Genomic DNA, 23,282 nt, shown 5'->3' on the forward strand with positions numbered 1-23,282 from the left:
AGGATAACGCATCAGCACAAGAAAATGCTTAAAACTCTGCCTGGCACAAAACAAGTGTGTAATTCATGCAAGCCATCACTGTGTTCCAGGTCAGCTTGGGGCAAGACATTGAGGGGTTGCAAAGTGGTAGAAGACATGGTTACTCTGCAAGTCAGTGGCAGTTCTGGGCCTGGAGCCCCAATCTGCTGACTCTAGGGGTTGACCATTATCAGCTTTGATGCTGTGAGTTATCTTACCCTTTAAAAAAGATAAATTTTAGAAGACAACGATAAAGTGACACCGAAACAAAAGAACAGACAATGTCTGCTATTCACCTGGGTGGGTCTTGGCCTATAAGGTCTCCAATCTATCTTGTTGGTATCCCAAAGTCTGATTCCTTGATAAACAGCAGCTTCTGTACTTTAAACACTTACCACTGGCAAACATAGTGCCATCTGTTTTTGTGTGTCATCTCATCTACTCCACACAACAGCCCTGAGAGATAGGAATTATCATCTCCTTTTATAGAAGGGGAAAATGAGACTCAAATAGGTGACATCACCTGCTCAAGGTCACTCTGCCAATAAGTGATGGAGGCTCAGCTTGAACTTGGAGCTGTCGGACTACACAGTAAAGCATTCAACCCCTGTGCTAGTCTCTTTTCTAGATGCCTTTCCTATTCTGGAAATTTCCCTTCTCAAAAATACAGTGAACTAATTCTCTGTTGCAAGGCAGAAAGGAATTTCCCACCCACACAAGGCAGGAGGAAGGCGGCAAGATGATGACTGGAAGAGTTTCTGGTCAGGGGCTGGGAGTCCCAGTGCCCTGGTTCCCATGCCTGCTCCTGCCACCAATAACCTCATGTTCTAGAACTAAGCATTTGGCTTCTAGAAAGTCTTAATGGATAAGGTTAGTATTGACTTGTGTGTTGAATCCTAAAATCCAAGAACTTTTGGTTCTCTGGTCTCTTAAAGATTACAAATGAGGATTGAGGAGCCAGTAGGTGAGAGAGGGGGAAAAAATAAGTTGTCCCAGGAGCTGATACTGGATCAATGTGAAAAGAGTTCTAAGAAGGAGTGAGTCCTACTCATGGGTGATAGGGCCAGAAGAAAGAAGGGAAACCAGGGGACTCCCAACCTATGAGGTCAGCTTCCCTGGGGCCTCCACAAACTCTCTGTTGGTGTCCCTGTCCAAGACTGAACTAAACTATCAGAAAGTGAAAAGGAAATAAGGGAGGAGGGAAGACCTGCTATGGACAGCCTGCCATCAGATCTCTACCAGACACAGCACACCAGAACCTGCAGCACCATAGAAGGAGGCAGCACCAGGGTCACAGTGTATGGGTTTGTTAACTACATGTCCTTGGGTAAGGCACTTAGCCCTTCTATTTCCTCATCTGTTAAATGGGTCTATTGAGTGTCTTCTATGTGCCAGTGTGCCAGTCAGGGACTCTTCTGAGCACTGGGAATCAACTAAAATGAGACAGATAAGACTCTGCTTCCATGGAACTTACAATCTAATTGGGGAAGACAGACCATAAACAAGTAGGTAAATTAGTTATTTTTAGTTAGTAATAAGTGCTATGAAGAAAATTAACATAGTAAGATAATGGAGAGTCAATGGGGGTGGCTACTTTAGAGTAGGGTTCGTCTCATGGGTTGTTAGGAGAATTAAGTACATTAAGGTAGGAAATGTGTTCAACCTAGAGCCTGCCAGAGAATAATTGCTCAGTTAATAATAGCCATCATCACCATCATCATCCCAGAACCTCCAAATGGGAGTAAAGGGGATACTCTGCCTGAGGTTCTTAAATTATCATCCCCCCACAAGCCTCCTGTCTGTGAATGGGGTTCTGTTCAAAAGAAACAAAAGAGATAGTGTAATAACACCTTGCCCAACTTCCATTATCTCATAGAGCCTCCCAACATACATGATGTGTTATTATCCCTACTTTACAGACCAGGAAATATACAATAGAGATGTTAGGTGACCTGTTGCAGGGTACTGAATGAGTGAAGCCAGGACTCCTAGGGTCTGGCCTGGGAACTCTATGGCTAGCACTTTCTCAAGAAGGAAAAAACTACTACTTTCCAAGAAGGGATGTAGGAGAGATTTAAAAAGCAATAAACCTGGGTGGCATCCATCCATGTAACCATCCATCCCTCATTTTTAACAAATATTTATCAAGTAACTACTATGTGCCAGAACCTGTCCTGGGAGAATAAGATAACGAGGTCATCCCTGCTGACACGGAGGTTGCATTTTAGTGGCAGCAAGACCTACATGACCACAAAAACAAACAGTTAACATTAGATGGGTGAAGAGAGCTATGAAGAAAAAGAAACAAGAGGACTTCTGAACTGCCTGAACCCAAGGGAGTGACGGATGTTGGTTAAGAAGAGGGGTGGAGGGGAAGACGGGTGGAGGGGAATAGGGGTGGAGGAGAAGAGGGGTGGAGGGGAAGAGGGAGAATGGAGATGAGTTGGGAGGACCTTGGACCTTCCAGATCAAAGGAAAGGCAAGATCAAAGGCATCAGCCTGGCACAGCTCCCAGAGCTTGTCCGCCTACTGTGTGCCAGGTGTGAGCCAGGTACTTTGCATATGCCACCTTGTTTTAAGGAAAGCCAGCCCACTAAGGAGGAAATCCAAGATTTGATGATCCCTCACATTTGCATAGTGTTATATTTTTCAATGTGCTTCTCATACATCTGTCATCACCTCTGATCCTGCAACGCCCCTGTCAGGTAGGGAGGGAAGTTATGACTGTCCTCATTTGAGGAAAAACTGAGCCATGGAGAGGGCCACTGGCTTGCCTAAGGCCACTGAGCTTGTACCTCAAGGCATCAGGACTAGAACTGAGGTCTCTGGCTCCCAGCATCCAGAACCTTCACAGAGCCACCTCCTCAGAGTCTCCCCGTCTGGCTTCTCCTCCATTTAGGAGAGAGTAGGCAACAAGATCAAGAGAGAGGAGCTCAGGGGTCTACTTGATAGGCCTCACTTCTTGAGGCCTCCCGTCCAGTCTGTGAGGAAGTGCAAATTGCCGGGGCCAGTGCTCTGGGAGGAGGGGATGGGACCTTTCCCCAGTTCACTGGCACTCAGCACAACAGGGGTGTGGTGCCAGCTGCTCCATGCCCAGTCAGCCTCAGCCTTCATGGCTCGAACATGCCTCATTCTGGGCACCAGGATGGTGAAAGTCTAGAGTGGTAAAGTGGGGTTTCATCCCAACAAGTCTCTTCTGAGTCAAAATGTCCACTGCTTTCTGGCTGAGCTACTTAAAACCCCCAATAAGACCAAGGAAATGCTGTCTCAGCCATCAGTTGAGAACTTTTGGTATCATTTCCTTCTGTTAGAATCCTAGCAATTTAGGATGCAGACAGACCTCAGAGGTCTAGTTCCAGAAAGGCACCTGCCTAAGGACATGCAGCATATGGCAGGATGGGACTCAGTAGTTAAGCTACAGAAAAGAAAGTACTCACTCAACTTTCCAGAAGGTGGGAAGAAAACCCAACACCAAAGGAGGTGGTCTCAAGCTCCACCAAAGAAGGTGTGTGGCACAGGACAGATCCAGCAGGCTAGACCCCACTTCCCTTCAGCCAGAGGAGGAAGAGTTCCAGGGGCCGCCTGAGCTGGGTGTTGACACCCAGATACTCCCAATGACTTGCTAAATCCTGCCATGAGCCACCCAACCTCATTAACAGTGATCAATCACTCTCTAATCACCCACAGGGAGGCCCTGACACAACTGCTCACAGAGGAATCATTTTTCAGTCAGCCCCACACATGATGTTCCCTGGGCACGACAGGGGCGCCCCAGGGTTCTCGTGCCTGCCAGTGGCCCATCTGGTTTTCTGGGTGTACAGATTGTGAAATGTGCCTCGTCACATGGGCTGGGGGCTCATTTGGGGGCCTCAGTGGGGAAATGGCAGAGTGTAGGGCATGGCTCTGTAATGACTCCAGTTTGCATGAGGCAGTATGAACTCATCGTTATGGGAGTGGGCCCAGAGCTTTGCAGACCTGGGTTCCAGGTCCAGCTCTGCTACTTACTGGGTGACCTTAAGCAAGCAACCTGACATCTCTGTGCCTGTTTTCTTACCTGCAAAATGTGAGGCAATGAGAATGCTAACCTCACAGAATTGCTATGAGAGCTACCGTTCATTGAGGGATTACCAAGTACCGGGTGCTGGCTAACAACTTCTAGTCATTGTCTTTGTTTTTTACAACTTTGTGAAGTATTACTGTTGGAAGATGCAATGAGGTAATGCAGGTAAAGCGATCAGCATAGTGCCAGCACATAACAATGTGAACTACTTTTATTATTATTACTAATACTTTGTGGGGTAGTCCCCAGCAAACTGCACAATTCACAGCCTTTCTCCAGCCTATGAATCGGGATATCTCTTCCTAGCTGGCAGAATCATCCTGATGCTTGGAGATTTCCACTTAAGAGGAACACGCACTACCAGCTTCATCGTCAGGACCCAGGTGGGCAAGTTGACGGTGGTCAGGCTGCAGCAGACACTTTTAGTTGCAAGTAAATTATCTAGGTGCCCTTTCCTAATTAGAGAAGAAAGTGAGTTTCTGCTATTTTAAAAATTCTTCCCTGTATGGGAATTTTTCTTTCATGCTATATTCTCCTCTTGGTGTCTTGTCTAATTTTCCTTTTCTCCCCCCATCTATTGTTCAACTGAGGTGTGAAAGAAGTTGAAATCCACCTGTAAACCCGGGGGTGCCACATCCCTTCATTTATTCACTCACTGATTCACTCAACAAACATTCACTGAGGATTACTCTGTAAACGGCCACGTACTGGGTGCTGAGGACAAAAAAGGTGAAGGCCACTGCCATTCATGTGGCTACACTGTTCTGTCCCCTTTCGGTCCCTGCCCTTGAAAGTTCCCAATTCTTGCTGACCTCCTGGAAAAGCCTAGAGAAATAACATCAAATAACGGAGAGATAATTTCCCTTCAAGACTTTCACTAGGTCAGTTGTTCTAACCTTTTTATGAGGCAAAAGGAATAGAGAGGGGGAGGCAGCCAGCCAGGATTATTTGCTGCATTTTAGATAGGAAAGCTGAGTTCCAGAGAGGGGAGGGAAGGCAAGAGAGGGAAAGGAACTCAATTATTTAATAGAGTCAGGCCTTGTGCCTTTTTATTCTCATACATGCCTTGTGAGGTGGGTATTTTTATCATCATTTTACACGGGCAAAAGCTGACACTTAGGTTAAGGAGCTCATCCAAGTCACTCCATCTATAGGTGGCAGAGCTGGGCTTAAAACACAGGTGTGATCTTGGAACTAAGCTCTCAGCCTGCTGACTCAGCAACTACACTGCAGGTCAGTAGTGGATTTGGGAACCTCCTGCTTCCCAGTCCTCTGCCTGGTCTTTTAGGCCAACAGTTTTACAACTTGGACACGCATCAGAATCACCTGGAGGGCCTGTGAAAACACATAACGCTGAGCCATACCCCCAGTTTCTGATTCAGTAGGTCTAGGGTGGGGCTGAGAATTTGCATTTTTAACTAGTTCCCAGGTGATGATGATGATGATGATGGTCCACGGACCACAGTTTGAGAACACTGTTCCAGGTGTTCTCTTTCAAAATAATGACTCCCTCTCTTCCCCTTAACCATTCCAAAGGTAACATAGGTTTGTAAAATACAACAAATATATAACATGTAGAACCTACAGAAAAATAGGAAGAATGGAATTCATCCACATTCTTCTACTCAGAAATAACCACTCTTAACAGTTTGGCACATCTCCTCTGTCTTCTTTTCAGAGGCTAAGCACAGAGGAAGCGGGGTGGCCTATGGCTGCTCGGCTAAGACCCGGTTAAGATCCCAGTGCTTCCGTGAGACCTTGGGCAAGCCTGAACCAAGTCTGGGTCCCCTCTTCGGCAAAACTGCATTTACACTCCCATCCCGCATTAGTTTGTTGGGAGGGTTTAAAGAAGAGCGTGTATTTATCAAGCACTCGACACAATGTCAGATGCGGAGTCAGCGCCCCATAAATGTTGGCTGTCATTTTTGTTCTAACGTAAGAGAAAGCTGGATGATCCCATTTGGGTTTCAGCCCCGTTTTCCCTCTTCACTCCTCCGGTGGTTCAGTGGGAGCTCTGCCGACCGCCTGGCTGCGGCCACTCACTGCTGGGACTGCGCGGCCTGGCCGCTCCCAGCAGCTGGCGGAGCCGCAGGACCCCCGCGCCGCCCGGGCCGCCGCCGTTAGGGTTGGCTCAAGCCTCTCGGCCTAGCCCGCCAGTTTTATAGCCCGAACTCAAAGAGGGCTTTTAACTTTTCATTCAGCAGCAGCGTAGCTCCGACTTTTAATAACACACCTCGTGCACGACAAAAATTTGCTCCTGGCAATCATGGTTTCGACCACAAAACCACAGCGGGGAGGCGTTCCTGATTAACTCTTTCAGCGCTCCAGGCAGTCTGGAGCCGGCGCTCCTGGAGATCAGATAGAACGGCGGCGGCGGCCGCGGTCAGGACTGCGACGGTTCTAGTCCCCTTCCCCCAACCGAGTCGCGTCTCTGCGAGGCTGAGGGGAGACTCCAGGCGGCAGCGGTGGGGCCCAGAGAGCAGGGAGCGAGGCCGCGGGGGACGCTCCTGCCTCCGTGCCTTAGACCTACTGTGTGCCAAGCCCCCTTGCGGCGAAACTCTCCCTTCCTGGCCTGTCAACGGGGCCTGCCTGGAGCGCCGGCCGGCCCTCCAGAGGGGAACAAGAGGTCACCGGGGAGGTCGCCTGCGGCTCCAGCTCCCCGGGGGCCCCGACGCACCTTCAGGAAAACCCGACGCCGGGCAGCTCGCGGGCGCCGGCTGTTTTCCTGCGAGACCCAGGCGGTCGGCGGCGACTTCCGGCGCCCTCGGCCGCAGCCCAGGATCCCTTGCGCCCTGCGGTAGCCCGGGGCTGCCCAGGGCTGCGGGCTCCAGGCACCCAGAGCGCTGCGACCACATGAAAGGCCCGGCGCTCAGCACCCGCCAGCCACCTCCAGCTGGTTTCTAACTACACCGCCGGGGCCTCCATGCTTCTCAGGGACCAGCCTTCGAAGTGCCGCCTTACACCCGGGGCCTGGCCACCGGGTGGACGCGGATGGAGCTCTGGTCCACATTTGGGAGCTCACAGTTGTTCCTGCCAGGTAGGTGTTACAGACAGATGAGCAGACTGAGGGTCAGGGAGGACAAACAAATTCACCAGGATCCTGCTGTTGGTAAGTGGCAGAATTTAGAGTGACAGGCAAGTCCCACTTTTGCCACTATATCAAGGCCTGGCCAGAGTTGGCCATTCCATGAGGGCCCAAGCTGTAAGCTATGGCCAGTCCTCTTAACTTGGCACTTTTTAGGAGAATGTCGAGGCTGCAGAAGCAACAGCAGCTCAGAACTTGCAAGCCAAGCGCCGGGTGCCCCCCCCTACCAGTAGGGGCAGCTGAGCCCCCAGGCTCTGCCATTGTAATCTCAAATGGTGGCTTGGAGTCCGCCTGCAATTACTCAGCAGGCAACTGGCTTCCCTCACCCCACCCCAAACTGAGAAGCCTCAACTGTCAGCGGATCTGACTTCAAATCCAAACCATTAGGGAGGAGAAAAGCAAGAAACCTTTCTGTTCAAGTAACCCAGCTTCAGAACACATACCCCCTAACGTGCAGTAATGAATAGATTCTGTCTGTAGCCTCCGCAGTTTTAGCCAGCAAATTTAAGTGGGATGGAGACACATGTCAAGATTTTTTTGCGCGTTCAAAGTATGGAAAAATAGCAAGAGGTTTGGGAATGCTCATTGATTGGTTAGTTCTACATGAAATGACAATGGTGTTACTGGTGTGTTCTCCACCAGCCTTAAAAGCAATCACTATTCTAAAATTGTCAAATCCTCTAACAACCCCATGAGGTGGATACTACTGTTGGCCACTATTTACAGATGAGGATTAAGGGACTTGCTCAACATCACACAGCTATAAGTGCTAGAGCTGGGACTTGAACCCAGGTGTCAGTACCAATGCTCCTGCTCTTATTCTCATTGCGGTCCAATTGTCAATACATTGTCAACCCCGGGAAATTCATTCAAAAGAAATGTGCCTGTTAACCCAAGTGATTGTGCTGTGAACATGAAGAGCTGAAGGGCTAGCTAGAACATAGAATCCTGTCTGCAGTCAGGACCTAGCACTGCTCTCTGCCCACAGATCTTCAAGTTCTTAAAAGTCTGTTGAGGAGCAGTTAGAAAAAAGATGGTACAATCCTTGCCTCTGCCCACTCACCTCTGAGGGTGGCAGGAAAAGGAGAGCCTGTGTTTAAAGGGTTCTGGCTTCTCCTGCCAGCTCCCTGAACCCAATCTAAAGCAGCCCAGATCCCAGCCTCATCCTACCTTCTCTAAGGTCTGGACCCCAAGAAGGACATCATGGTGAAGATCAGCATCAGTCAGTCAGGATCTTAAATCTCAGATGTGGGCAGGAAGGCACATGCATCCTCCCAGCCAAAAGAGGTGACCTACCAAAAATCACTTCTCATCTTCCCCAGCCTTAGAACTGCCTCTGAATGAGAGGAACCACATTTTACTGAACGCATCTTCAGACCATAGCTTTATGCTAAGCATTTTACAGCATTTATCACACTTAACTCTTTCCAGAATTCTACAAAGCATTCTTGTACCCGTTTTCCAGATGAGGAAAATGAAGCCCAGAAAAATTGAATGTCTTGTCTGAGATCACCCAGGGACAGAGCCTGGATTTGAACTTAGGTCAAGCCCACTACAAAGAGTACACATGCTTAACCACCACACTGTAACCTTCCCACTTGGGACTGTTCCAACCCAGCAAACAAGTCCCTTTAGAGAAACCCAACTCTCTGCCTAAGACAGCTCTTAGAACTACCTTAAAGAAGTTCCTTTTGGCAAGAAGATAGAAAACCTCGATGGGATTGGGGTTGTCTGATTTCCAAGGCCCCTTCAGAGGATCAAAAAGTGGTGCCAGAAACCTTCACAGTTTCAGTCTTGTGTTTCCCTGCCTGGCTCGAAACTGCTCAGCAAAGAGAATGAGAAAAACTATTTTCCCAGGGAAACACTCACCTCTAGCTTGAGACTGGGGCTTGCCTTGACACGCCAAAGTGAGATCGTCAGCCCATTCATTTACCCTTACAAATTGCTCTGTGAATCCCGGTGCCGGCCTCCCCGCTCTTCCCCCTCCAGGAAACCCCATCCAGCCTCCACGCTCTGAGAGCGGCAGGTATCCACCGATGTTTACTCACTCAAGTTCATTCGACATCTTCCTGCTCCCAAGCCCCGACGATCAGCACTGAGGCTCTGCTGACCGCTTGTCTCTAATTCTTGCCTGACACAGACATTCTCTGCCCAGGAAAGTGTTTGATTTATGTTGAGGTTTGGGTGTCGAGATTTTGCTGACAGGTAGGTTCCCAGCAGCGCTGGCGCTGATTGGCTACAGGTACAGGTGCCGGCGACTGGAGGTATACCTCAACAGGTGCAGCTGTTAACTCTTAGCCCGCCGAGGAGGGCGGAGCTATGGGGGACTGGCTGGGTGGAGCTGGCCAATTCCTTCCTTGGTGAGGGGGTGGGGGGTGGAGATGAGGGAGGAGGGATGGAGAAAAAAATGTTGGAAAGAAGCAAGATAACTAGAGGAAAAGTACAGGGACAAACAGATAACTTGGCTTAAAGGAAAACTTGATTCCTGTTTCTAGTCATTGTCCCAGATACCCAGAAACATCCCCACCCCCAAATTTCTTTGCCCCCTCCTTCTGTACCACTGGGGAATTCTCAAAGGAGAGAGCAACTTTTCCCAGGTAGATCTTTGTATAAGTTCCCTTTTTTTCAGTTTCCCCTTTAAGGTAATATTTTTGAATAATCTTTTGCAGTTACTCAAGTGACTTCTTTTGGTTCTTAAAGTAACCTACTGTGGTAGATTTATTATCGCTTCCCCCTTCCTCTTCAACACACATTTTACAGATGAGGGAGGAAATGGAGGCCAGAGAGGCAAAGTGCCTTGCCCAAGGGCACAGCTAGCGAGGTCCCAGCCCAGATCCAATCTGCAGTCATCTCACTCCAAGTCTGGCTGCCCCTTGGGCTGAAGTCAGTGGCCTCAATTCAGTAGACATTCATTGAGCACCCGCTGTGTGCCAGACCCTACTCTGGGTTCTGGAGAAACTGAGGCCAGGAAAAACAGGGGTTACTGTTCTAGAGGAGTTTACAATCTGGGGTGTGTGTGTTGGTGGCAGGGGGTGGGGGAGTAAAGGAGAACAGGCTTTTATTGGGTGTGAAGGGGGCGTGGGCAAGCCACATACCTCTGGTCAGCACGGAAGGGATAGAAAAGTTGAAGGCTCCTCTGAAGCCTCAGCCAGCTGGCCATTTCACAGGCTCCAAGTGCTTCGTTCTGTATTGGGAACTTGGGAGAAATTCAATGCCTGTCAGATGAAGTAATTGTGGAGTAATTGCTGTGAGCTGTCTTCTATAAAGAACAAGCTTGGTAAACCCCAGAATATCCACAAACACAAACAGGAGAATGTTAGAGCTTTTTAAAGAGCTTCTTCCAGGATTAGTTTGAAATTAAATCTAAGCCAGAGATCTTGGCATCTTTTTTTCCCTCTCTCTCTTTCTATTCTCCCCTCCCCCACCCTTCCCCTTTTGGCAAATTATCTCTTTGCTCTGTCTTCCTGGAAACCTCAACTTGGCCCACTCCTCTCTCTCTTCTCTGGGAACGGCAAGTGAGGTTTCAGCTACCCCTGCCAATTTATGGAGGTTTTTCAGGGTAAAGTCAGAATTCAAACGAGCCCTCTTGGGGTGGGGTCAGGGCTCTGGAGAGGGGGTACTGGGTTTGAGAACTCTCAGAGATTGGTTTCTCCCTGGAGGCTGTGTTGGGGGAAGCCCAGGGGACCCTAATAAATAATAGTAAATAATTGCTAATAAAGCCACCTCCTCAGAGCAGCCCTCTTCAGTCACCCTTGTTAATAAAGTAGACATTCAATCACTCTGGATCACACTACTTTTCTCTGCAGAGCCCTTATGACTTATGATACAATGTAATATGACCTATGATATTTTTCTAATTGTTTATTGTCTTTCTCCCCTTCCTCTGGAATGTAAATTCCATAAGAGCAAAGACTTTGTGTCGCTCACTGTGGAATCTCCAGTGTCTGGCACCTAGTAGGTGCTTCATATACCACAGGCACCGGGCATTGTGCGCCTTTGCATGCATTGTCTCGCCTAATCCTTACAGCAACCCTGGGAGATAGACATTTTTGATACCCCCATTTTATAGATGAGGAAACTGAGGTACAGAATACTGAAGTAAACTACTCAAGCTGCAGAGCTAGGCAGTGGTAGAGCTAGAGCTGGGATTTAATCCGAGAGCAGAGCCTGGGTGCCCAACCACTTCACAGAGGTTATTGGTGGCTGAAGGGCTATTTGGTGCCAACTGTAACTGCAAAGCTTATTGCAGTCCAAAGGATGGCACACTCCTCTGTATGTACCTGTCTGCCTACCTCATGGAAGGCTGTGGAGTTTCTGTCAACCGTGTTGCAACCCACAGGTGAAGGGCTGTGGGGTGACTCATGCTGACTGGGCTCAGGGGAGGCTGGGATTCCAGGTGGCGTGTCTGTGCTCGCTGGGGTTTTAAAAATGGGTCCTCTCCCTCTGCCTCTAGGTTTTGCCTCTTTCATCACCCGCACCCATCTTCAGAGATCAGCAGAGAGCCAAATCACAGGGCAGAGGGTTTCTATGTCTCCACACACAGGAAGGCTACAGAAGTGTCCCGGATGGGATAGAAAGACCGGTGGTCTGGGCTAGGTAGGCAGGAATGCCATGAGCTGGTTTGCAAGGTCACCAGGCCCCTCAGTAGGAATTATACCTCCCAGGCAGGAGGTACAAGTGCTTTCTAGGCCTTCATCCCAACAACCCAGAGATGCCAGGCCTTTAAAGAGACACTCCCCGTGCTTTGCTGCTGCCCCCTTCCTGCTCCTGTGGGGCTGAGCAAGGCTGGCACCTACTTCCCCTTCATGGATCAGCACAGCTCTTGGTTCCTCTGCAGAGGAGATTTAAAACAGAACAGCTATTCCAAAAAAAACAAAACAAAGTTTAGAAAAACATAAACAGAGACCAGCCAATTACTTGTAACATAATAATTATATCCACAATAATGACAGTAAATAATGAGGGCTGCTGTTTAGTTAGCGTTTGTATTTTGCAAGCACTGTGCTAAGACTTACCTATGTGTTAGGATAGTATTGTTCTGAGACTCACAGGCCTCCTTTCAAATCTCAGCCCAACCACTTACTAGCTACATGATGTCGGGCAAGTGGCTACAGCTCTTTGAGCCTCAGTTTCCTCACCTGTAAAGTGTATATAAAAATTGTATTCCTCCCTTATGGGGTTATTGTGAGGATTAAAAGATAATGCGTGTGAAGTGCATTATCTGTACCTGGCATCTAGCACTCAATACTTTTTAGAAAAGCCTTTTTTTTCCCCCTTAATTCTCATTTAAATCTAATGAGGAAGATATTAACCTTATTTCACAAGTGAAGAAACAGACTCGGAGGTTAAATGATTTGTTGGAAGTCAAAAGTTAGCTGGGTGCGGTGGCTCATGCCAATAATACCAGCACATTGGGAGACCAAGGCAGGCAGATCACTTGAGATCAGGAGTTCGAGACCAGCCTGGCCAACATGGTGAAACCCCGTCTCTACTAAAAAAACAAAAATTAGCTGGGCATGGTGGCATGTACCTGTAATCCCAACTACTTGGGAGGCTGAGGCAGGAGGATTGCTTGAACCTGGGAGGCGGAGGTTGCAGTGAACCAAGATCGCGCCACTGCACTCAGCCTGCGCAAACAGATAATTTCAACAACAACAACAAAAAAAAAACAAAAGCTAATAAGTTAAAGAATTGAGATTTGAACCCACATCTTTCTGATTCCATTCTTGCAGGACTGGACTAAGTTAGGGAGTGCCCTGGGCTCAAGTTCTGCCTGACCTCTGGCTACTTATTGTGTGACTGAGTAAATTCTCTCCTCTCAGAGTCTCAATTTCCCTCTCTATAAGAACAGATTAGTGAATCACTATAAGGGGGGAGTTCCCTATTAAAATCATCTTGATTTGCTTTTCTAGATTACTGATGTTCTTTCTCCAGACGTTCTGATCTGCCCTCTTGGAGGACTGCACAGTCCTTCATCCCTCCCCTCCTTTCCACGATCATGCCTGTGCAGAAGCCACTGTTCCCAAAGAGTATGACACTTCTCCTTGGCATGTTGGGGAGGAGTAAAAGTTAGGGCCACTGTAAGTGAGCACTGAGAGCCAGGGCTCCTCTGTGTGTCTGTGAAAGTTGTGTACTGAACAGTGACGGCACCATTTACCAGATGGGACATGCGCTGCTGAACATGAGGACCTTGCTGACAGCCGTCCTTTTCTAACACTTGAATGCTTTCTAATTATCCAGAACTCTTAATGCAAATCTGTTGACCTATATTCAAATATTGAAAGAATATATACCCACATGTCAACAGTGCTTCTCTGTGGGCACTGAAATACCAGGATTTCAATCCTTTCCCCGTCTTCCCCCAAACGGGCTACATTGAACTTGCGCTGCTTTTGTAATTAGAAATTCTATACAAAGCCCCAGTTTAAATGTCATTAAACCAAAATAACTTCCCATTGACAAATGGCCATTGTGTCCCTATCCTTCCTGGGACAAGGGCAGGGATGAAGAGAGTGAAGACTGAGTCCTTGCCCAGTGATCCCCTGGGAGGCACAGGAATGGAGACGGAGGGGGCTGTCTGGCTTGCAGGGGGGCTGTCTGGCTTGCAGGCTCTCAGCAGCGAGCTCAGCTATCTGATCTCATTTTGATTTTGCAATTAAAATTACTATCATTTATTGAGCACTTAACGCCATAATGCTAGCTGTAGATGCTCTATCCCATTCCTACCTGTAAAATGGGGTCACATGGTTGGCCAAGTTACTAAAGAACGTCAGCTCTGAGGGTGACTGCCTGAGGCCTTGGACAAGCAACTTCACTTCCTTCTGCCTCAGTTTGTCCTCAGTGAAATGATTGCTATGAGGATTAGATAACAGTGTCCATAGTATGTGTCAGGCACTGTTCTAGTGCTTGATTTTATATATATATATATTCATAAAATCATGTAGTTCAAGAGGCCTGTGAAGTAGCCGCCATAAGTATCCCTGTTTTACAGAAGATGGTAACAGTCCCAGAGAGGTGATATAACATCTAAGGTCACCTGGCTCTCCCCTTAGTGACAGAGATGAAATCAAACTGAAGTTGGCCTGATCCCAAAGTTGTGGAAATAGTCCTTTCAAGCTTCCTAGTCCCTGTCTGGAACAAGGTCTAGGAGGGAGAGATAGAAGGGAGATGGGAGGGAGGGAGGGAAGAAAAGTAGATAGGTTGGTTGATAGTATCTGCAAGGCAGATAGGATTTGTAAATTTCTGGAGGGCAGAAACCATACAAGGAAAAATAAATCTCACATAGCACTTGTCCTGTGTCTCAACATAATAGGTATTCAATAAATATTTGTTGAATAAATGAAAAACAGATGAATGAATATAATTTCACACATTACTGACATTCTGGGCAAATTAGGTATTGCCTTCTACCCCCCACCCCACCCACCACCACCCAAGGGAAGACCTCCAAAGCTTGAATTCCTCTACTCCCTCTTATTTTCATGCACCAGTGCCTTCTCTTTGCACCCATGACTTCAGGTCTGTATGTAATTTCCCATCATGCTTCAGTGGGGTCAGCCTGGGGATTAAATTAAATGAGATATTGACGTAAAACCTATGGCAAATAGGTACCCAATAAAAGGTAGCTGGTGTTATAGGGAGCACCCAGCTTAAAAAAAAGGCCTCAGCCACTTCCCATTTCCAGCCCCAGTGCACAGCTAAGTTCACAGCATTCAGCCCTCAACCTCCCTTCAATACAGCCTCTGCTAGATGTAGAGCTCTTTTCAAAGTGTTTTCCTGTGCTTCATCTCCCCTGATCCATACAGCCATCCCAGGAGGAAGGGACAAGAGTGCATGGTTGGCCCCATTTGTTAGACTGAGGTTCAGAGAGAATGCCCCTGGTTAAGTGAAGAACTTTGGATTGACCCTTGACTTTCAGACAAAGCATCACCCTAGATACCATTATGGGTCCTAAGGGGTCACAGAAGTGCTGTCCTGGGCACTCACTCAAAACTCATTAAAATATTCTGTAGCATTTCATTTGAACGTTTAACATTTAAAGTAAAAGCTTCATTATAATGTTCTTAAGCAGAGGGGTAGGCCACACACCCTACATAGAGAATATGCCCCCCCACCTTTTTTTTTTTTTTTTTTTTGAGACAGAGTTTCGCTCTTATTGCCCAGGCTGGAGTGCAATGGCACGATCTTGGCTCACCACAACCTCCGCCTCCCAGGTTCAAGCGATTCTCCTGCCTCAGCCTCCCTAGTAGCTGGGATTACAGGCATGTGCCACCATGTCCAACTAATTTTGTATTTTTAGTAGAGATGGGGTTTCTCCATGTTGGTCAGGCTGGTCTCAAACTCCCGACCTCAGGTGATTCGCCCGCCTCGGCCTCCCAAAGTGCTGGGATTACAGGCATGAGCCACCGCGCCCGGCCATGAGAATATGGCCCTTCTTTGAAGGCATGGATGGACCTGGAAGTTGTGCCTGCAGAGCAGCAGGACATGGAACGGGCAGCTCTCAGGCCCTTTTACATTCTGTACTTTAGATGGTTATCACAGTTCTTCCAATAAGACCACCTACATTCCTTCCTGGAGCTTCCTTGGACATGAGGAATCATGGAGTCTAAAGTCACCCTGAAAGCTCTCCTTAGAAATAAAAGTCTCCGAAAGCAAACAAGCAGTTGTTTTTGTTTTGTTTTTTTTCATTTATCCAGTTGATAAAGATGAAAGAAAATGCTAATCACAGTATTGGCAGGGGAAAACAAGCATGCTCCTTGCTGGAAGGAGAGTGAGCCAGTCTAAGCTTTGGCTTTCCAGTTTAGCTCATCCTTTGATCTAGCAATTTCACTCATAGGAATTTTGCCTAAGCAAATAATCTTTGTGTGCAAAGAGTTACCTACAAGGATGTGCATCAGAGCATTGTTTATAATCCTGAAAAATTAGAATTAATAAAAATACCCTTCACAAGAGATTCAGTGAAGTAAATTAAGATACCTGAATGTAGCTGCATGCCCCGCTACAGTTTAAACGGATGCTACAGAGGCTTCCTGTGTACCATGGAAGTTATTTACTGTGCTTTCAGTACAGTTGTTAGCAATTATGTGTTTTTATGATGTTCCAGGCATTAGGCTCAGTGTTTGACCTCGTATTATTCTCACAACCACCTTATGATGTGAGTACTATTATCTTTATTTTGCAAATGAGGAAAGTGAGGCGCAGAAGTGAAACTTACTAAGGTTATTTTCAGGGAGTTTCTGAGCTAAGTCTTGAATCTGGGTCTGATTCCCTACTTTTAAGTCTTCTGTTTACTCTACTTTTAGTAAATTAGTCCATTCCTATTTTAAAAATCCATTTATATGAATAGAGAAAACAATAATTCACCCCAGGGAGTATTATGGATATTGGGGTCAGTGGTGATTTATGCTTTATTTTTGTTTCTGTGGACATTATTTCTTCTGTTAATAGGAAAAAGAAACTTTATTTAAAAGTAACAAATCAGAGAAGGCTTATCCTCTGCTCAGGCAGAGAAGGAAGAAGCAGCCAGTGTGCTGTCTTGAGATTCTTTCTCTGTTGCCAGGAACCAGCCAGAACAGGAGGCAGCCAGGGAGAGGGGAGCCAGGGAGAACGCAGCCTCAGTCCTGGAAGGAGAGGGCCTGCTGGGAAGAACAGAACCCAGCTGTCTTGGCCCCAGGTGAGCCCTCACCTGTGCCTCAGGCCCCAGCAGCCCAACCACTATTGCTGAGTCTGTCTTAAAAGAGGCCATTAAACAAGACAGTGCCCACTTCCAAATAAAAGACAGCATCGCAGAGAAAAACATATTTATCCCCACTACCCCCACGGCAAACACTGGAAACGTATTTCCTCCTCTCTGCAGGGGTCAAACTGGGACCTGGAGGGTTAAGATAAGGATTTCCTTGAAATGCTACAGAGGAAAATTGGCCAAGGTCTGGCTTGGACAGAGGGTCTTGGTGCCCCAGTGCTGAATGGAATGAGTAGGTGGCCAGGGTCAGTGCTACCTTCCTAGGTTAGGGTGGGGTGGGGTGAGGTGGGGCAGGGCAGGGCGGGACCTGCTCTGCTTAGAGAGGTTCAGATAGGCACAACTAACCCATAAGGTCCTAACCCGTCCTGTTTCTTAGGAGTGTTCCTTCAAAGGCTGCCATTGGTGTTTATTTAGATCTGATCTCACTGGAGAGGGTGGGGAGAGGGAGGGTTTTGCTGAGGCCTTTCTGGGCCCTGTATCCCCACTAGGAAGGCAGAGGCCATGTGGTCAGAGGTTAAGTGCTCAACCTTGGGCCTTGAACATTCAGGTGAGGGGTTTTCTGAATCCACCGCTGGCCTGCTAGGGAATTTTTCAAGGCCATCAGTTTGGGGCCTTATGGTCCAGCAGTGGAGAAGAGAAAGGACTTAGAAACTGTGGCCTGCAGGGGCCTAAGAACCATATCTTACGCCACGATCAGGCCCCTCTGGCTCTTCTCTCAGGAAGGTAACCGCTCAGAAGTCACCATCAATCTCCCCACCGCTCACTTGCCCCTGCTTACCCTTTCAGCCGGTGCTCCGGACAGGCTGCCACATTGACTAGGCACATGCGTTATTCATTTATCCATTCATTCAGTGAGTATGGAGAGTTATTTAATCATCACCAATTATAGTAGCAGCTCTCATGTTTTGAGCACTTAACTCTCTCTTCAGGTCTGTACACTTTACCTGTCCTGTTTCACTCAGTCCTTACAAGTGCCCACCTCTATTTTATAGATGTGGAAGCTGAGACTTAAAGAAGCTATGAAACTTGATCAGGTCATGCAGCGCCAGAGGACCCAAGGTGGGATCTCAACCCAGACTGTTTGGCTCCAAAGCTGAACTGCTACATTATGTTGCTTCAGCAAACAGTCATTCAGGTAACTTGGTGAGGACGTGCTCAGTTCAAGTAGCTATGCCACAGTCTGGGGAGAGAAATGAATAAGGTATATTCCTGTACACAAGCCCAGTGGGGAAACCTTGATGAAACCCTTGTACTCGAAAACCTTTCCTCTGCTTGCAACTAGATGTTTGGAAACACTGTTTTGTTGTCAAATTTCACAAAATATCTTGTGTTGGAGGAGTCTGTTAGACTTCTCTAATTTCACCCTTCAGGTGATGCAGAAGTCTCTACTGCCGACTACCTGCCCTCACACACACATACACAGAAGGTGGAGCACATCTAGCTTGGATTTTAGAGCCAGTCTACATGAGTCTGTATCCTGGCTCAACCATTCACTACTTGTGTGACCTTGGGCAAGTCCTTTGAGCTCTCTGAGTCTCAGTTTCTTCATCTGTAAAATAGGCATAATTTCACCGTTGTGAGGTTTTTGCAAATAAGGTAACACACTGCAAAACATTCAGCACCACTCTGCTGTATAGTTAAGACCTGATAAGTGTCAGCCATTGTCTTTTATCATTAGGGATGGGCATCTCTTGCCACCCCAGTGAAACAGTTCCTTGTCTTGTCTCTTTCTTTGCTTCTGCCACCCGGGGCACTCAGCCCAAGGCAAATGTGCCTGAAGATGGGGGTTAGTCATCAGGTTCCCCTGCCTCAGAGGATGAGAGCATGACTGCTGCTCTCTGCCCAGTCTCCTAAGAAATCTGATTCATGCCTTGCCAGTACTCTATGAATATGCATACTTCACCTGCAGCCCTGTCTCCTTTCACAATGAGCTCAGTCATTTGCACCTCCTGGGTCATGTGCAGACATCCTCAGTATTACCCACTGATGGGTGTTGGAGAAACTGCTAAGAAGATGAGTCTTGATAGGCAGGTGACAGTGACTTGACTCTCTAGTCCATGGCTTTGCCTGTTTGGCCATATTTCAAAACTACCAGGGGCCTCTGAATTGACTGATGACCCAACATAGGGTCACAGTATTTCATTTGGCTGCTCTTAGACTAAAGTGACAACTTGGGATAGCCCCATCTGAATGGGACCAGTTTGGGAGCCTTTTGTTTCACCCTCTTTCTCTCTCCAGTCCTTGTGGGTTCCCTGAAACGTGTGAGGTGGTTTGGGGATGTTGAAAGTTAAGCCCCTCAAAGAGAAGACTTATGCCTTAGATTAGTGTTAGTGATTACAAGCTCCGGGTTTTGAGACTGATCTGGGTTTGAAACCTGGCTCAGCTTTTTGTTAGCTGTGACCCTAAGCTTCATAACTTGTTTCTCTGAGTCTGTTTCCTTATCTATAAATGGGATTAATAATAGTATTTATTTCATAGGATGGTCGTAAGGATTAAATGCATGTAAAGCACTTAATATAGTGCCTGGCACAAAGTAAGTGCCCCATAGCTGTTACCAATATTAGGCAGCAGGAGAGACAGCACAGGACCAAGGGGCAAGAGATCAAGGTTTGAGTTCCAGCTCTGCTGCTTGCTGGCTGTGTGACCTCAGGCAAGTCATCTGCCTTCCCTGAGCCAGTTTCTCCAACTGTGAAATGAATGGTTTGAGTTTGAAGGTCACTCAGGTTCTTTCCAACTGTCTGAGATCTGTGACTTTGAAGGTGACAAAAAAAGAAAACAAAGGAAAAAATAATTAGTAGCAGATGCCTTTGTCAGCCAAGATAACATTTCATAAACCCCCGGGCCTCGACACCATCTTCAAAAGCCACCCCATCCCGCAGCTTCTAGGCAGAACCTTCTTGACCAGATAGGGTGAATGAACTGTTTGCAAGACTTTCTGGAGCCACAAGGAGGCCTCAGGGAAGGTGTAAGGCTAAAAAGCGAAGCCTGCATCACAAAGGGAGCAGGCCTGAGAAAACCAGCTAACCCCAAACATCAGACCTGGGGGATTCTGCCTTTTGGTGCCTTGGGCGAGAATCATTCTCCACTTGACCAGAATGGATTAGTTTATGGTAAGGGAGGGATGTTGTCCCTAGAGCCTGGGGATGTCCTGATCTGTTGTAAAACAGGCCTCACCTGGGAAATAGAACATTTTCTTTTTTGGGGCCTAGTGACCTCTGACACCCCCACCCCCTTCTTCCTGGCCCACTGTGCAGTCTGAGTCACACCCAGCAGGAGACCAATGCTGGGAATGGAGGAGGCATTCAGCATCCCCCTTACCCACAAGAGTCTCCACCGAGTTATTCTTAAGCCCTGCTTGAACCCTGAGGGGGATGACATGGGTGGGATTTACAGAAAATAAAAAAACAATCAGTTTCAACTCGTTCTACCAGTTTTTGCCCCTTACAGTACTAAGTCTCTTAACCATCTTAATGTAACAAATTTCCCTTTACAGAGACAATGGGCTTTAGAGGAGTTTAGTGATGTTACTAACAAACATAAGTACCTTGTACTAACCTCCTGGTGCCCAAGTGTTTGAGGTGAGAAAAACTGAAACACGAAAAGCCCAGAGAGGTAAAGTGACTGGCTCAAGGTAAGTGGTGGAGTTGGCATTTGAACCCAGATCCCCTGTTACTTCAGAACCTCAGCTACCGCCGTGACTTTGGGTGCAAACCTGTCTGAAGCCTGTTGGTGAAGCTCTGCCCAGCTATGAAGAAGCACAGATCTGCCTGCCTTCCTTGGAAGGCTCAGACTCTTTTTCTGGAAGGCCTACCTTCTCATCCTTTGGCAGTTGGGGGAACTGAAGCACAGTGAAGGAGATAAGCGTGCCATACGATGAGAGGACAGAGCTCAGCGCTCTTCACTCATCTGCCTGTGGGAAAGAGCCAGTTCTAGGGGTGGGGATCGTGAAGGAGCACCCTACTTCCCTGTCCTTGTCACATCCCATGGCCAGTAGCCATGTACTTTTTCCTCCTTTTTCTCTTGCCCAGCAAATACAGGCTCCAGCTGCAGCCACTTTGAAGATAAAGTCCTCCATAGAAATTCTGCAATACAGATGTCCTTCCGCGGTTCCAGTTCAGCCCTGCACCAGTTCCTTTTCCCACTGGGAAATTTCTTTCCTCTTCCTACTTCCATGCAACTGCGAGGCAAGGCTCAAGCCCACTTCCTTCTCCTTTTCCTGTGTCTCCCTGTGGAAGGAGCTCCCTCTTCTTCACAGCTCCAGGCTCTTCCCTACTCTGGCCCAACCTTATGAGCATTTTGCTCCATAACTCTCCTCAATCTGAACTGCTTCTGATTTCTCTCAAGTCATGTCAGGGAATCTCACAAATGCATTCTGAGAAATACAAGAATGCCTGAGATGTTCCAGGCAGAAAAGATTCCAGGATCAGAACATTTGGGAAAAGCTTCACATCTCTCCTTAGAAATGAACAAGGCATAGTCATCAAGCATCTGAAAAGTCCTGCAGTCAGGAAACCTACCTTGTTTGTTTTTTAACCCAGTATTTCCCAAACTAAGATGGCCATGATTTCATCTCCTCCATCCCCACTGACTCCTATAACAACATGTAGAACCAGTGATCCACTGTGGAACACACTTTGAGAAACACTGTCCCCAGCCCTCCAAGAAGGCATAGAGTTGACCTTGCCTTCATTGATTTAAACCCTTCCTGTTTCTCTGGGCTATTTACTTATTATCTCACATACAAAATAATCTAAGGTGATGTCTGCCCAATTGGGTTTTTAGGAAAGACATACCCGATGGGAATGAAGATTTTCTTAGCAGGATTTGATGAGCCCATTACTAGAAAAAAAATCAAGGATTTCCCAGACTTTCAGGGTGAGGAGAGAATTTGATACAAGCAGCAGAGGCTGGGCGTAGTGACCCATGCCTAGCACTTTGGTAGGCCAAGGAGGGAGGATTGCTTGAACCCAGGAATCCAAGACCAGCCTGGGCAACATAGTAAGATCCCATCTCAATTTTTTAAAGAAGGATTTTATCAAATTTGTTTCCTAGTCAATGGATAAAGCCAAAGATGTAATGGCCAGAAACCCAAAATCTAGAGTTCAGTACCAGATAAATACTTTTTGGGTGAATGAATGAATGAGAAGGCTATTGATCACAAAGTTGGCAGACATTGTGAATGAATGGATGAATTAATAAACAATCAAATAACTGGTCTCCAGGCCTCCAGACTTTCTGAACTTCATTGTATCTCCCTGCTGTGGCCACATATATATCTCCTCAAAACCCAGATCTCATCAGTCCACTCTTCTGTTCCCTGGCTGGCTCCCTGTTGCCTTCAGGATAAAGTCTACATGCCTTTGTCCTGGCACTGAAAACTCTGCAAAACAAAGCTCCAACCTAGCTTTCCATCCTTCTTTCTCTTCCCCATTGGGTACCCCTTACTCTAGTCACACCAGTCCCCAATTCACTTTATCCGTCTCCTTTTCTTTCTCAAGCTATTCTCTATACCTCACCTTTTCTCCCCTGCCTCCATTGTTGCTTATTCAACCCTAGCAGTGCTTTCAGGCTCAGCTCAAACCTTATCACCCATGTTAAATGAAAGAAGCCAGATACAAGAAGGGGACATTCTGAATGATTCCATTTATATGAAGGTTAAGAACAGGCAAAACTATTGTGGGGAAAAAACAGAACTGTGGTTGCCTTTGGGGAGTGAGGATTGATTAGAAGGGGTTTTGGAGGTAGGAAAATGTTCTTGATCTTCATTCCAGTGGTAATTTCATGGGTGAATACATTTGCCAAAATTCACTGAATTGTACACTAAAGATCTGCATTTCTCTGTATTGTCAATTTAATCTAAAAATAAAAATCTTACCACCCAGATCTCCCTGGCAAGAATTCACTGCTTTGTCCGTTATTCTCTCAATGCACTTTGTCTATACTGGCAGCATTTCACTTAACATAGACTGCCTTCTATGAGAATAATTTACGTATATGTCTGTTTGCCTTCCCTACCACATAAGAGCTTGCCTCTAGGGCCTTCACACAGACACTCAACAAACGTTTGTGAGATTGAGTTAAGGCCCAAAACCAACAAACAATGGCAGCTATCATGTATTAAGCACCTACTATGTGCCAGGCTGCACGCTAAGTTCTTTACACACATATTTAATTTTATAATATAAAATATGTAATGTATGTATACATACATACATATATACATATATATATATATCTCCCATGAGCTCAGATCTATCTCATGAGCTACTCTGTATCTGAAAAGAGGAAAACATAACAAATATGAATGGTATAGCTCGATTACATTAAAGTACAGGAAAAATAAGTGTGTTTCCAAACTTTATGGTTACTGTGTGATT

General features: G+C 46.9%; 1 protein-coding gene and 1 long non-coding RNA gene across 4 annotated transcripts in view; one reads left to right on the forward strand and one right to left on the reverse strand.

Annotated features, from left to right (window-relative positions):
* The window catches only part of GRHL3 (grainyhead like transcription factor 3), a 45,173-nt gene extending 35,750 nt beyond the window's left edge, over positions 1-9,423 (reverse strand). For both annotated transcript variants that reach the window (XM_063701690.1, XM_004025173.4), the window contains exon 1: positions 9,212-9,423. In XM_063701690.1, coding sequence (XP_063557760.1) covers positions 9,212-9,228 — 17 coding nt within the window. In that variant the 5' untranslated portion in view covers positions 9,229-9,423. The remainder of the gene's footprint in view (positions 1-9,211) is intronic.
* On the forward strand, positions 4,485-22,789 carry LOC109023734 (uncharacterized). 2 transcript variants are annotated; one of them, XR_010132077.1, is made up of 3 exons: positions 4,485-7,115; positions 17,898-18,040; positions 20,584-22,789. It is a non-coding gene; the product is annotated as an uncharacterized lncRNA (long non-coding RNA). The 2 variants fall into 2 exon arrangements; XR_002003229.4 differs by having other exon boundaries at positions 20,934-22,789.
* The last annotated feature ends 493 nt before the right edge of the window (positions 22,790-23,282 follow it).

This window comes from Gorilla gorilla, chromosome 1, assembly GCF_029281585.2.
Source record: "Gorilla gorilla gorilla isolate KB3781 chromosome 1, NHGRI_mGorGor1-v2.1_pri, whole genome shotgun sequence".
NCBI classification, from domain to species: Eukaryota; Metazoa; Chordata; class Mammalia; order Primates; family Hominidae; genus Gorilla; species Gorilla gorilla.